This window comes from Primulina huaijiensis, chromosome 18, assembly GCF_012295235.1.
Source record: "Primulina huaijiensis isolate GDHJ02 chromosome 18, ASM1229523v2, whole genome shotgun sequence".
In the NCBI taxonomy this organism is placed as follows: domain Eukaryota; kingdom Viridiplantae; phylum Streptophyta; class Magnoliopsida; order Lamiales; family Gesneriaceae; genus Primulina; species Primulina huaijiensis.
Window position 1 is genome coordinate 14,288,788 of NC_133323.1, and position 16,346 is coordinate 14,305,133.

The following is a 16,346-nucleotide window of genomic DNA, read 5'->3' on the forward strand; positions in this document are numbered from 1 at the left end:
CAGCTTCCGCTTAGTTCGTCCCCGAACCACACCGTACTAGGAGAGGTCGGCTCTGATACCAACTGTCATGCCCCAGATTCGACGACTGTCTTCACTGTACCAATACGAGTCTTTCCAGCGTGGTTATGTCCTCACTCACACGCACCCTAGAAAACTTCTCAGGAGGTCACCCATCCCAGAATTGCCCCAAATCAAGTACGCTTAACTTTGGATTTCTTATGTAATGAGCTACCGAAAAGAAGATGCATCTTATTGGTATGAGTAGTACATATCAAATCTTTTAAGCCCTCTTCAACTGTACAGTCCATTACATTGAACAGTTTCGGAATCCCCCTCCTTCCGGTGTAAGATCGGTTCATTCATGTTCCCTCCGCCTAGAAGCCTACCAGGAGCCGCTCATTGTCCGTGCAACCTCCTGGCACCGGCGATCACCCCCGCCCTCTTCGGCCCCGGGCCTCACATGATTGAAACGTCTTCCTTTATTTTGCTTAAAAAGTACTAGAATTTTTTTTTAACCTCCCTAGCATCGGCCGAACCACAAAAGTTATATAAAATATTTTGGAACCATTTTAAAAGTAAAACAACCAACTACATATTTGAGAAATACAACCCACACTATAATCTCTCAAACCATAAATGTAAGTCATAAAAATATCCTTAACATAATTTAAAATCATAAATCATAAACTAGTGCGGAAAACTAGCGTCGGTCCTCAGGTTATGTGCACCTTCAGTCCAATCAAGTAAACCATCAAGACCTCCATAAACATTATTATCATAATCACCTGCATCAATCACACCGAATGAGTCTAAAAACTCAACACGTCATATTTTTGATAAAAAGTAATACGTATAAAACCACGATCAACAGTGAAAAATACTTGTACTTAAAATATCGTTTTCATGAAAATGCATAAACTTCAAAAATGAACATTTTTGTAAACATTTTTATGATGCATGAACTTTAAATAAAAACATTTTCATAATGATGTATCAACTTTAAACATAAACATTTTCATGACATGCGAACATAAACCTTAACTTTCCCCTTTTTCCTCAACATGACATAACATAAAGCATTTTTCATGATCATAAACATTTTACCTTTTCCTTTTTCTTTTCCTTTGTTGAATTCAGATCGTTAATTGTAACTTTCCTCAAACCTCAAAAAAGTCGATGGATCCATCTACATGAAACTGCAGTACTGGGCGACGGGGGACACCAGCAACACTCTCACCGGTCAACTGGGCCCTAGCCTATCCTCATCGAACAGAAATACGATCGTCGGGGCTCCCTCTGGGGACTTTTCTCATAAATGGGCTTCCTCTGGGGCATTTTCCCCTCACGATATTCCCATTCTTACCGTTATCTCATATCCTCATATTCGTAATAATGGAAATACGATCGTCGGGCTCCCACTGGGACCGTCACCCTCACGATATCTCCAACATTATCGAATTAGTCACAATTACTTCACTTCCTTCAACGTTTTACATTCTCATCACTTTATAAAATCATGCATAACATAACATTTTTGTTTTTGAAACCAAGCATGCAACACATCTTTTAAATGTCTTCCTTAAACCATAAAAATCCCATAGGCATTTGAAAATCATAATTCAATCACAAACATTTCATAAACTTTTAAAAATAATCATACTAGCATAAAAATAGCATTTAGAGCACTGCCATGACGTTTACTAATTTTTAGGTGTAAAAAAACCGTTTTACCCCTAGACGTAAAATTTCTCGTTTTTGACTTTTTCTTTATTTCATTTACTGTAACATATCCCAAATAATTATTTAAGCTTACTTTAATTTTCCCATATTTTTATTTAGCTTAAATCGATGACTTTTAAATTAATTTTTAAATGTGACGCATTAATACGTTTTAATCCTGAATTAAACCAAACCTTAATATAAAATTCCCAAATTCAAAACTTAGACTTATAATAATTATTTAAGCTTAAATATAATTTTCCATAATTTTATAAAGTTTAAAACTAGGCTTTTCAATTAATTCGTTAATTGGCGTTTCGTGCGGCGATTAAATTACTTGTTATTTTTGTCCCAAATTTTAAAAATAACATTTTACAGATTTATTCTACCCTTTCAAGTCATGAGCCACACCCGCGGACCCATGGATTCAATTTTTTCCCTATAATTTTTGAAATTGACATCCTAACGAACCACCCGAGCCATCTCCCAATTTACTCGAGCCACGTCCGAGCCACCTCAAGCCAAACCCAAGCCAACCCACCTAGGCACCCTCTTGACCAACCTAGACCCACAAAACCAAACCCTAGCTCATGCCCAAGCCCTGCAACCGAGGCATAAAAACCTGCGCGTGAACACTTCCTTGCCCAAGACTTCTAGTGACCCTAGGACTCCTCTAGCCATCTACCCACTGACCACCCATGAGCTCGACTGACCCTAGACCAGTCCCAGGCCCGAGCCACCCCCAGCGCGAGCCCCTGAGCCACGCACAAGCCCACCAAAATAGGCACAGAACTCCGCATGGTTGAAACTCACGCAAGAAGACCCCTAGTCATCCTAGGTCACCTCCAGCCGGGCCACCACCGAACCCACCTAACCCTGACCATCCCTGGACTAAGCCTAGACCCAGCCCATACCAGCCCAAGCCCTGGACCCCATGCAGCGAGCCACCAAAACCTCACAGCAGCCTCGCGCGTAACTACTGTCCATGCACTTCATCACGTTCTCTCGAGCTACAACGCACCCAAGATGCACCAACCCCTGCCCAGACCCTTGTGCACCCCCCTAGGACCCCAATGAGTCGACCTAGCCCAACCCAAAGCCACCTGGCCGAGCCCCTCACTCCCTATAAGTCTGCACATCCAGCGCCAGCAAGTGTGCTCTCGGGTTGGAGTCCTAGCTTGCTAGGACTCCTTCCCAGCCCTTGTGCTCGAGTCCTAGCATGTCTAGGACCCCCTTTCCTGACCTCTCACGACTCTAGCCCAGCCTTGGATGCAACCGAGCCAAGCTATGCGCCCTACATCAAGAAACCCGATCACCTATGACCCAAATGTTTGAATTCGATTCCAGCGTAATCAGTTCGTGGTTGCAGCGTGTGTGTGTGTGCTTAGGACTCTTGAATTTGTGTAAAAACAATCCTTGATCCTATCTTAATCATGGCAGCCTCTTTTTACATGAAAACAACAACTTTTGGATCACAAATCATGCCTTAAAAATTCATGTTCATGAAAAATGAAAATAGTTAAAAACGTCACTTGTTTTCATACAAAACATGATTAAATAAATAATATAGTGTGATAGATGATTGAAGAAAAGAATATGGCGTGCCTTTGTGTAATTTACGCACGAATATATGTTGACGAATCGAAGAACGGCGACGAACGATCATGGCTTGAACTCCCTTGAAGCTTTTGAATTTTTCTTTCTTTAAACTTTTGTGCGTGCCGTGTATTTGGAGAATTGGGGTGTGAGCAAAAGTCTGAAAAGTGGGCGAAGGTATTGTGTAGGGTTTGGGGTGGTTTAACATATAATATAGTTAATTATTTCTTTAATTAACCTTAGGCCCATTAAGCTCACAATTTAGGCACATTAACGCTTAATTAGAATTTAATTAAAATATTAAAATAGTTTTGTTAAATAAGTTTGTGAATTTAATAGCCGGGTTGCCACAAAGTTCGTATTTTTGTTGAAAAACCAACACCGATAAAAATTACGTCCCAGCGTATAAAATCACCTCAAAACCCCATATTTTTAAAAATAAGAAAAAGCATCGCTCATATTTTAAATAATTAAAAACAACTATTTAATAAAAATATTTTCTATTTTTCAGCCCTCGGTCTCCGTTCCTCGATCGCAACTTGAATAACCTTTTAAAAATACATTTTAATGCAACCATATAGAAAAGTATATTTTAAACATGTCAATATGCACAACATAATTAATTCATGCAATTAAAATAATTAATTGAATTACACAAAGAATTTAATAAATCGTATGCATGTGGTTCGCGTGGACTTTAAAATTTTCGGGGCCGTTACAGTTTTCTTGTGGTGCTGTCAATCTTCAGCATTCATCCACACATAAGCATCAAAAAGATCAAGGTCCTGCCAGATTCTCTTCAACGAGTTGAAGTACTTGGTGACTGTTTCTTCTCCTTGCCGTAATTCACCAAGTTTGAGAGTCAACTCAAAAATTTGGGACTGATTCCCTAAATCAGAATACATCTGATTAATATTTTCCCATAGCTCATATGCTGTAGGAAAACACATATAATTTGCGCCAATCTCCTCTTCCATGGAGTTTACCAGCCACGTCATTACCATGGAATTTTCGGCATCCCATGTAGCATACATTGGGTCATCTTCTGACAGAGCTTTCTTGTCACCCGTTAAATACCCATCTTTCCTCGGCCCCGGATATACATTCTCACCGACTGAGACCATCGCAAGAAGTTGTCGACGTTCAGCATGATGGTGGTTATTTGAACAGGGTGTGAATCAGAGGTTATTTTTTGCAGATCTCTAGTCACTGTGGGTTGTGAGGAAGGCTGTGGAATGGTGGTGGATTCGCTAGAATGTTCTGATATGGTTCTGGCTTAGGTTAATGGCGCAGAAAATTTTGGACAGAATGGGGCTGCTCTGATACCAACTTGAAAGAGGTAATTGAGGGAATAATTCTTCTCTTCTATTGAGATTGCCTTTATAGTAATTTACAGTATAATTACAGCCCAATATCATGGATAATATCACTAATTTAGAGGGAAAGAATATCATCCTAAAAATAAAAACTAATTAAAATAAATTTGACAACTAGCTAATACCTATTTACCATATTTACTTGATTTACAGCTCAAACCTTCCCTAATAATCCTTATTCTCGACAATGTTAATATGATTATTTTAAATGTTTATAGATTTTTATGATTTAATATGAACATTTAAAAGATATGTTGCATGCTTGGTTTAAAAGAAAAACATTATTATATGGATGTTTCTATCAAGTGATGGAAATACGAAATGTTGAAGGAGCTGAAGAGATTGTGACTAATACGATGATATGTTGAAGATATCGTGAGGGAGAAGGTCCCATTGGGAACCCGACGATCGTATTTCCATTGATACGAATACTATGATATGTTAATACATTGGTCAAGGCTCAGTTGACGGGTGAGAGTGTTGCTGATGTCTCCATCGCCCAGTACTTTGGTTATATGTAGATGGATCCATCGCCCAATACAAATATGAGTACGAGTCATAATCAACGATCTGAATTCAACGAACCCGAATATGAATATGAATATGTTTATGATGAATATGAATATGAATATGTTGATATGAAAATGTTTATGTTTAAAGTTTATGTATTATTATGAAAATGTTATTTTAAGTACAAGTATTTTTCACTGTTGTATGTGATCTGTATACGTATTATGTTATTATCAAGATTATGGTGTGTTGAGTCTTTAGACTCACTAGGTGTGATCGATTCAGGTGATATTGATAATTATGATCTTGGGGGTCTTGATGGTTGATCTGCCTGGACTTGAGCGTTTCTACTTTTCCGCACTTATGATTTATGATTTTATGTTAAAGATTTTACGACTAGTTATTTATGATTTTTGAGATGTCGTTAGTTTATAGCAAATTTGCTATTTTACGGAATTCAAACGTTTGACGATTTAAACTTGTTCCTTTGGTTTTCAAGTATTAGTTGGTGGTTTATTTTTAAAAAGATGTCCAAAAATATTTTTATGTGCATGTGTATGTTCGGCCGATTTAAATTATGTGAGGTTTTTTTTAAAAAAAAAAATTTCTAGCACTTTTAAAACAAAACGAGTAGTGGACATTTCACCTTTTTTTTTTCGCTCACAACAAATACTTACCGGTCACTCAAAAGAAGATTCCCTCGCACTCAAGTATTTTCACTCAAATTCGAGATTTCTCTCAGGGTGCTCAAGCTTTGTATTTGTATATATCAAACAGTCAAGTTCAACTTGTAAAGAATTGTGATTGACTCAGTTGGACTGCATAGACAGGAAATTTGAAATTTTTTTTTTTTGCACAAGATGGATTTGTTGTGCTCGAAAATCCAAAGAAAAAAATTGCAAAAATTTTCGAGAATCACAGACACCGCAAAGAACAAGCCTATGACAATCCATGTAAGAAACGATCGACAAACGTCACAAAGCATAAACTTTGATAAGTTTGATTTTTGGATACAAATCAAAGTGCTTTTTGTTGTTTGAGAGAAAACTTAAAACAATAAAATTCTATTCAATCAATAATGTGTGTAAAGTGTCAAAATTTCGTGCATATATGTTTACAAAATAACCAAGATATGAAAAATCTTGTTACCTAAACAATTAAAACTCTAAACTAGGAAACAAGGATTTTCCTCGCAGCTATGCGCGCTCGGTCTGTAAGATGTTACCGCTCGAGTGCCAAGGGTTCTGAACATTTCGCCCTCGGGCGATAAGAATTGGTCGCCCGGGCGCGGAAGGTTCTGGCCTCAAGTGTGTGCTATTTTTGGCTTTATTCTTCTTCGAACTCCATCAATGACTTGAATATTCTTGATTCTCCATCATTAATCAGTATCAAGCTTGAAAGTCCTAGACAACGAAGTTCTTTAAACCTTCGTCCAACTATCGGCACGCCTAGGGGTGACAAACTGCAACACGACCCATCAACCCGACACGACCCAACACGAAAAAAATCAGGTTTGGGTTGGGGTTTTTCGGGTTGGGTGGGTTCGGGTTAGTGTCAGGTTAGACNTTTTTTATTATTTCGAATTTTTTTCATTAATTTTTTTTTTAAAAAAAATTAAATAAAATTCGGGTTAGGCGGGTTAGACGGGTTTGTGTTCGGGTTGGGGGTTTTCGAGTTGGTTCGGGTTCGGGTTGGGAAAAAAAAAATTCGCGGGTTGACCCGAAACTCGACCCACCCGACCCGATTGACACCCCTAGGCACGCCACACATGATCAGATTCGTATCAACTACATACTTATATTCAGACGAACTGAGAATTTGGAAGTGATTGGCTACTCTGATTAAAGCTATGCTGGCTGTATTGATTCAAGAAAATCCACTTCTGGATTTATTTTCTTGCTAGCCAGTAGAGCTGTATCTTGGAGAAGTGCAAAGCAGACTTTGACTGCTATCTCCACTATGGAGCCTGAGTTCATATCTTGTTTTGAGACCACCACACATGGTGTTTAGATGAAGAGTTTCATTTTGGGCGTACAATCGTGGACTCCATTTTTAGGCCGTTGATGTTATTTTGAGACTATGTTTATGGCTAAGAATAAAAAGAGAGGAAGTCGAAGTAAGAACATCGAACTTAAGTATTTAGCCAGAAAAGAATGTGTTAAGGATAAGACAGTGGTTATTGGGCACAATAAAATTGAATTGATGATTGTTGATCTTTTGACTAAAGGTCTGACACCACATAAATTTAAGGATCATGTTCCTCTATGTAGTTTTTGTTATTAGAACAAATTCAGTTATTAATGAAACTTTGTTATTATATTTTTCTCATATTTGTTATTGGTATATTCATTCATTAATTTGATAAATATAAAAATTTGGACGTAGAATAAAGCATTTGTTTTATTCATTAAGTTATATTAAGAAATATGATGCATGTGATACATGGAAGATAATAATCAGTATAAGAGGACGTAATGTCATGATTCATGTATTTGTTTCTTAACTTTGAATGATGATGATTGATTTCTAAATTATGCAGTTATTTGATACATGTGGACCAAGTAGGAGTATCTAAAATTAATTTATGTAAGTCAATAAAATTATTTAATTATGGTCAACATATTTTATTAAGATGAAAATTAGACACGTCTCATATTTAAATGAATGAAAATAAAAAATATTATATATAATAAGACGATAAATATATTGAGATTTATTTACCATATTACGAATGAACATCACATCATCAAGATTCAACAAATCTCTACTTTCTTTATGATGGTTAGAGAATATTTATAAATAATCGTGTTTGGGATCCTTAAACACGCACCAAAAGTTACACAACACCATCAATTGTGAGGTGAAACGTTCCTTACTCATTTTTCTTTAAAATGCACTAATTATTTTTATAACATTTTTTCCCCCAAAAATTCGAAACCATCAAACCTAAACAGGTTAATATTTAAAATTCTTAAATGCATTAAAATCCCTACATCGTCAGCTGTAAAGTCGTACGTCAATTTAAAAGAAATCTCGACATGAGACTTCAAACCAAAGCATAAATCTTCAAAGCTTTATTTAAAAACTTTAAACATAAGCTAATGCGAAAAATTTAAAAGTCTTTCAGGAGTATACTGTCGGACCCAATCTATTCAAGCGTCAGCGTCTTCCTCAACATCATCCTCACAAGCGGCCATCCAAACCTAATGAATTTAACGACTCAACACGTTCAATCCATACGTAAAAAATAATACATATACAGGCACGTGCAGCTTTTAAATAAATCTCTTAATAAAACAAGCTGACGTAAAACTTGTAGGCGTAAATAAATCATAAATCATTTAAGCATTTAATGAAACATCTACTACTTAAAATATTAATACAAAAAATTTTTTTTGCAAGCTAATTTTCAAAAATTACATTTTTATGCGTACATGCAATAAAAACTTAAAATTATACGTTTTAAAATAAAATTATTCAACTAACAGTATAAACACAGCAGTAAAAAATGAGAATCAAACCCTAAACTGTCGTTTAAAATAATTCACAGATGAAACCGGTGAAAATCCTGACAACCATCATCATATAAAAGAAAGAGTATGAAAATGTTCAATATCCCTCCTAACTCATAAACGTAATATGCGGAAAAATATAGTCATCGGGTTAGCGTTCGCACATCCAGCCATGCCTACTCAGTCTTCGGTGTCTCCAGTCTCTTTATCAAAATTCTCACCTACATCATTCACACATAGTGATTCTAAAGACTCAACACACCATAAACTTTATAACAAGTACATATACATAACATGCAACAGTGAAAAGTATTGTAATCAATATACACTTCATGACCTGAAAAACACGAACGTAAATGTATCGTAACAAAGCCTAACGTGTCAAAACATGTCTCAACATATCATCATATACGTATGGTTGCACAATATTTGATTTGCGGGCGTACCAGGTGCAAAAATACACCGATTTGTGTAGAAACAATTAAAATATAATTTCTGAAAATCACAAAGATTATGGACACTAAATTTAACCGTTCATTATAGTCTCCTAAACTAATACAACACCAAAACGAAAGAAAAGACAATAGAAATTGATGAAATAAACTCTCAACATGATTGTGTATCAACAAATCAATAGGAAATCACAAAAACATGAAAAATATAAAAAAATAGTGCTAGGTTATGTACGTGGATGCTAAAGTATGACTGAAAAGGCATGATAAAAGCTTGACTAAATTAATGAGAATTATGCAGGGAGTTGCCTGGAGTTGTGCGAGAGATTGTTGTTTTCTTTTTTTTTCTTTTTCTGTAGCCAATCCTCTTTTCTTTACTGTGAAGTGCAGTTTGTTCCACTCTCCCATGATCCATGTTCTTCCGCTTTTCATCCTACGATTCTTTTCTCTTTTTTTCCCACGATCTTTTCCTCTTTCAACACCTAGTGATCATTTTAAATTGATAGGAATTGGTCTACTATGTCTGATGGGCTTGCATTATTTAACTGAGCCTGTCTAATTTAATTTTCAGCCCAAACAATTGCCCCCATCAAGCATTGGCCCATGTGACAATATGCTTGTATATAATTCTTTTACTCTATTTCTTACCAATATGGCCCATAAGCAGAAAAAGCCCATGACAAATTCCAATCTTCAGTGAAGCCAAATTCAAAATTTCAAAAGCTCGCTTTCTTTTTCTTCTTCTTCTTCACTGAATAGCCTCCAAAATCTTGTCAGAAATCTCGTTTTTCCGAATCCATACTTTAAATCCCCAAATTCCATTTATTGTGAAAGCCAGATCTCAAAGTTTCCAAGTTACTTCATCACACAACTCACAAGAATTCCACACTGTCGTCTATGTTCCTTTCTCATCGAGTCCAGTACATCGCCACCCAACTGCCGCAACAAGAAACCGCCGCCGCCGCAGGTAATCTATCTTTTTATTTGCCTTTTCTCTCATCTCATAGTCATACAACAGCCACTCACTGCAGTTTCTGTTTCGGTCATGAGGTCCTTCTCAGCCATCGTTGTGTCCATTGCCTTTCTCCAACAACTCCCTAAGTTTGCTGATCTACTTTAACAATCGGGGAATAGGTGTACATGTTTTGTTTCTCCCAGATAGCACGCTTGAATTAAATGATAGTCATTGGGCCCATCAATAACTAAAAAGGGCAATGATTTCGGATCACACTACAACTCAGGATATGAAAATGGGAAACCTAGTGGCCATTTAATTTGGGATATTGTATTTTTGGGATTTGTCAAACTTGTAGCAGCCCCTGCTATCCCAAGGAACCTATTTTTGTCAACAAATGATACAATAGCTGGAGTTTCACATTTGGACTCATCATTAAGGTTGCCATCTATGCCTCCCTGCTTTAAAACAACTACACATTTCTCACTCCCGAAATCTAAACTCATGACACTCCTATTGGTTAAAATCTTTTTAGCAGCAAAAATATACACAATCAGGAACTAGTTAAAAACATGGGGCTTGATTGACTTCTGGAGTTTTTGTGATGTGGGGTTGCTCTTTTTTACATATATCTCTGGTTCAAGTGTTGGTTCTGAACTTGCCAAAGAAATAACTATAATGTGTGGAATCGACACATAATTTGAGGAAAATTCCAGATTATAAGTAGCAGTTGAAAAAATAATAAGTTAGTGGCCTTTTCTAAACCGAGCATGGCTAGTTGCATCCGTTCCAGCCATAGCTGGTGCGCTTCTTTGAAGCTCTGCTTGCTGTAGTAACATCAACCATAAGAGCTCAATAATATCAGCCCAATTTATTACTTCATCAGCGATTGGTTCAACTCCCCCTTCGATCAAGAGTATTTCTTTGACTAGCCCTGTTGCGACTTCCATCACTCCGCACGTTCATTCTCCATCCTCTGTGGCCATTGGTAAATTTATTGTCCCTTCCTTGAATCTTATGCAATATCCTCCGATTTCTTGATCTATGAAATTAATCAATGTTATATTTGAACTTGTTGTTAAAGATGATTACCTTGTATTGCATGTCTGCCTCTGTAGCTTCCATTCTCACATACCTACTAAGATATGTATGTCCTTGGCAATCAACTCTTAACTCTCGTTTTTTTATATAGTGTTGGCATGTTTGCTCATAAAAGGTATCACTGTATTGAGATTGGCCATGGGATTGCCTCAGTTCTCCGATGCATTCGACACTTAAGCTTTGGTGTCATTTGGGGCTTCTTGAAACACATGTAACTCTTAACTCTTACGTGCTCTTATGTGATCTTACATGATGCATCCGTTCAAGATGATTCCCTCGTCCCTGACATTTATGCTTGCACTTCAGTCGGACCCCTTTCCCGCATACATGTTTACTTGCAGTTCTTGCATGCGATTTCTCTGGTTTATATTTGTTGAGTGTTGGCTTGGTGTTGTGATTGTTGGGTGATGGACATAGGATGAAGATGAGATTGTATGTGATGTTGTGTATTGGATGTCCGGAAGGAGTTTCATATTTGTTCTTAATCTAATTAATCCAACTCCTTTCAATAATTTCAAGAAAAACCATAGGTTAGCTTAAAACTCCCCGCTCACGATTATTTCCTCACCTGGTTCTCTAATGAAACAAGATACATCACAAATGATGAAAGTGGCTTACTGGCCATCTTCATTTGATCATTTTCATTTTTGAACCATAAGCAAAAAATATTTACCTCGGTGGCCCTAAGGCCTACTTCAAATAAAGTCTTACAACAGAGAACTAAACACATACAAAAATGGCTAGTTAGCCGATTTTTATACCAAAATCAACTTCCGGGTTCTTTTGTGGTTCGCAAAGAACTCTCATCCTACTTTTTTATTTCTTTATTCTTTGTTGTCTCCTCCAATGAGCTCAACTCCCCTTTCTTTGTAATTTTTCCTAGCCATATTTTAGGTAGCCTAAAGGCCTACTTCATGAGTTTGTCACTGCACATGCAAACAACCAATTCATATAGTGGTTGTACGGCCTACCTCACCAATGATTTCTCGTACCATAATATCAATAGAGATATCAACCAAATGCATATATACAAGTGACCATAAGGCCGACGCTGAAATAAGGTACCTCCAAAATGATGAAAGTGGCCTAGTGTCCCACTTTCTCTAATCAGTCTCATTATTGAAGCATAAACAATGGATATTCACATCAGTGGTCCTAAGGCCTACATCACATGATGTCTCAAAATAAGGAACTAAACATATACAAAAGCGACCAGTAAGCCTACTCTTATATCAAAACAAAACTTCCACGCCCTTCTGTAGTTCACGAATGTTCTCATTCTAATCTGTTATTTCTTCATTTTGCGTTGTTATTATGTTTAATGAGCTTTAACTCCACATTCTCCGAAACTCTTTCTAGCCATGTCTTGGTGGCCTGAAATCCCATTCTATTAATTCCCCCTCGAGTCGCCCGAAAGCTAATATGGACTTGGATTTTCATTATTCAAGCCAATGTCAAAGTGGCCCCAAAGGCCAACTCCTCGCTGGATATCAGCCTCTCTGTTTGTTTTACTCACTCGATTTTTCTATTTTTTCTCTCATACTTGGAAAGTACGGCTTGAGATACTTGCCATTATGCATCTTTTGTGTGGTTGGCCATCTAAACTTGATAGCCAATATGCATTGCCATCTAGGATTTTGTGCACCTTAATTGCCCTTCTCAATTTGAGGACCATTTGCCTAAATCTCTGTCTTTTGTCCCAGGGGCAGTATGGTTTTTCACACAATATCACCTTCTTGGAAGTTTTTCTTGCTGATTCTTCTGTTGTAGATCCTTGCCACTTTCTGTTTTTGTAACAACAAAGAATTATATGCTCGGATTCTCAATTCATCAACTTCTTCTAGCTCCATAATCATAGCCTCACTGTAGTGTTCAGAGGAAAGTTCGTTTTGCCTTACCACTCGCATTGATGATACCATAATCTCTAAGGGTAGCACTACAACATGGCCAAAGGTGAGGGAAAATGGACTTACCCCAGTTGCAGCCCTTTTAGATGTCCTAGATGCCGACAACGTTTCTGACAGTAGCCTTGCCAATCCCTGAGATTCCATCATCTTCTGTAGAATCTTTATCAACACCTTGTTTGATGCATCAGCTTGCCCGTTGGATTGTGGGTAATGAGGGGATGAGTTTATCAATTTGATTCCATAATCTTCTACAAATTCTCTCATATCTGAACCTGTGAACATAGTTCCCTGATCTATGGTTAGTGACTCTGAAATTCCAAATCTGTGAATGATAATCTCTTTCAAAAAGTTAATGACATCCCCTTGTTTTGCTTTCTTCAAAGGCACTACTTCTACCCATTTAGTGAAAAAATCTGTGGCCACAAGGATAAAAGAGTGGCCTTTAGATGATGTTGGGTAAATTTTTCCAAATAAATCCATGGCTCAGCCCTTGAATGGCCATGGTTTGACAACACTGTGGAACTCATCCGTCGGGATTCTTCGGATGTTCCCGTGTCTCTGACATGGCTGGCTTCCTTTTGCATATTTGATGCAATCTTTCGGGATAGATGGCCAATAGTAGCCATACCTCCTTATCAACCATCTCATCTTCACTCCAGATTGATGGGCTCAACACACTCCCTTGTGAACTTGTTTCATGATCTCCACTGCTTCTCGGAAGCTTATGCATCTGAGGAGCAGACCATCTAACACCTTCATGTACAAATCTCCTCCCACTAACACGTAATTAAAAGTTCTCATTCTTAAACCATGTGGAATATCTCTCTCGGGAGATTCTAGCACCTGTTTTATGTCATCTCTCCAATCGCCATCTAAGTTTATATCCAAGTTGAGAGCGTCCACCTGTATCCTTCTTTGCTGAATTGAGGGGTGGTTTCTCTTTTGAATCAACACTAGCCTGTGTGTAAGTTCAAGAGACATCTTCAATCCCGATGCAACCTGTGCTAACTCATCTGCTTCCCAATTTTCTTGCCTCGGGACGTGTATTAACGACACTTCTTCAAAATCATCTAGAAGTTGGGATGCCACGGTATAGTATGGAGCAAATGATTAACTAGTGCATTTGTAATCCCCTGATATTTGTTTGAGTACCAGCTGAGAATCCCCTGATATTACCAACTCTTTCGTCCCTAAATCTTTCTGAATTTCCAGTCCAATGACCAGTTCTTCGTATTCCACCTGATTGTTGGTGCATGGAAAACCCAAATTAAAAATAGAGCGATTTTCACACCTCTTGGGGAGGTGATCACAATACCAGATCCGGATGATGTTTCTGTACTTGATCCATCGAACTTCAACTTCCATGGTCGGACATCCACTATACAAACCGGAAACCCAACCTGCTCTCCAATAGAATCATCAAGTGGAGGATGATCAGCCGAAAATCGACTATCTCTTGGCCTTTCATTTATTTTTAGGGATAGTAGGTCAATGTAAATTCGGCCAATGCTAAAAATCATTTGCCAATCCGCCCAGAGAGTGATGCGACTTTGATTGTTGCACTCTCAAGAGCAGGTTGTCCACAAGTAGTATAATTCGGTGAGTCAGAATATCGTATCCACGTGGAAGCTAAGGAAATTACAAGTCCACTTTAATGTCCTTTTGTTTTGTTTTGTTTTTTTTTTCATTTTTCATTGTTTGAATATTTAATTGGTAATTTTTAATTGTTCAAATTTTAATTTAAGTAATTGAGATTAGAGGATCCACTCTTGGTATTTTAATAAAGTTAACATTAATGAACATCATTGAAATCTATTTAATAAAATGGTTCCAAGATATTAAATAATCATATTTATATTATATTATATTATATATTATTATCTTATAAGTATATAATATATACCAAAACTTATAAATATTGTCAAGTATTTATTGTGCCCTATATATTTGTAAACATTAAATCAAGGTTCCCATGTTAAATGGTTGGTAATACCAAACTAACATTTAAATAGTACCTAGAAATTAATATTATGATATATTCATATATAATAAATCAAGGTATCCACTTTAAATGGTTGATAATATCAAACTAACATTTAAATGGTTCCAAGAATTTAGTGTAATATATAACAAAAATAAATCAAAACTCCCACTTATAAGTAGGGTATAATAATAATGCTTAAAGAAATAAATATAACATAAACAATAATTAATGTGAAACATATATTATTACATTTTAATAACCTTATTATCGTACCAAGAGTTTCATATTTTTATCACAACTTTGGGAAGTTAGCTACTCATTATTCAAAGTATAAAACTTTGAATATGAAATTAAAATGCTAATTATATTTAAATAAAGAAATAAAGGAGAAATAAAGAGAGAAATATTATGAACTCAAGAGTTTGTTCATAAAATGAGAGATATCTCAATACATTGCAATGCACCCCTATTTATAGCCAAATTTGGGGAGACAACCACAAATAAAATATTATTTTTTTACACATAAGTCTTCATTGGTGTTCTGAGAAATTATGTCATCATACACATCACTTTTGAAAATCTTCTCATCCGAATTTGCTTTTCCAGATAAAACTAAACATGTAGATAATTGAGTTGTTTGAATTGTGAAATTTTTGTTTTTTAACATTTGACCAAGTAATTTGAGAGATATGGTTAAAATGCTAGAGCATGGTAAAACTGTCATTCTTTTTGTAACTTTATTTGTCGCTTAATTTGATCCCAATTGTGAGATGATCTTTATCTTATGCTTGTCACCATATTGTAGATATTAACATCAACTTTCAACAAGTGCAAGAATCATCTTAATCTCATTTGCGACGTCAAGGTTATTCTTGTTTTATCGAACCTGTAAAAATAGTAAAAACTTATAATTACACAACAATTTATATTTTATACAATTTATTATAAAACATATAATATTTAAAAATTTAATAAAACAAAAACTGTAAATTTATATTATAAAACATTTAATTAATGTTCAATTTTTTCTATTTAACACACCCCAACCAACTTATTGCTAGTCCCTAGCAATTTAAACGTTAATAGCAATAAAAAATACATTGATTAATTTAAACAGAAATGTAATCAGAACTATCCAAGTGTTTAAATTAAAGTTGAAAACTGTCAAATATATATCCAGATCATCGTAATTATAATTTATGAAATAATCTGAGCTGATCAATTCAAAGCTTAT

General features: G+C 36.2%; 1 protein-coding gene across 1 annotated transcript; it reads right to left on the bottom strand.

Annotated features, from left to right (window-relative positions):
* Positions 1-4,052: 4,052 nt before the first annotated feature.
* LOC140963954 (uncharacterized) lies at positions 4,053-4,439 on the bottom strand. The gene has a single exon (XM_073423433.1). The coding sequence runs from the start codon at positions 4,437-4,439 to the stop codon at positions 4,053-4,055; it is 387 nt and encodes a 128-aa protein (XP_073279534.1).
* Positions 4,440-16,346: the final 11,907 nt, after the last annotated feature.

Coding starts and splice junctions, on each gene's coding strand:
- LOC140963954 (XM_073423433.1), bottom strand. CDS start 4,439: ATGGTCTCAGTCGGTGAGAATGTATATCCGGGGCCGAGGAAAGATGGG.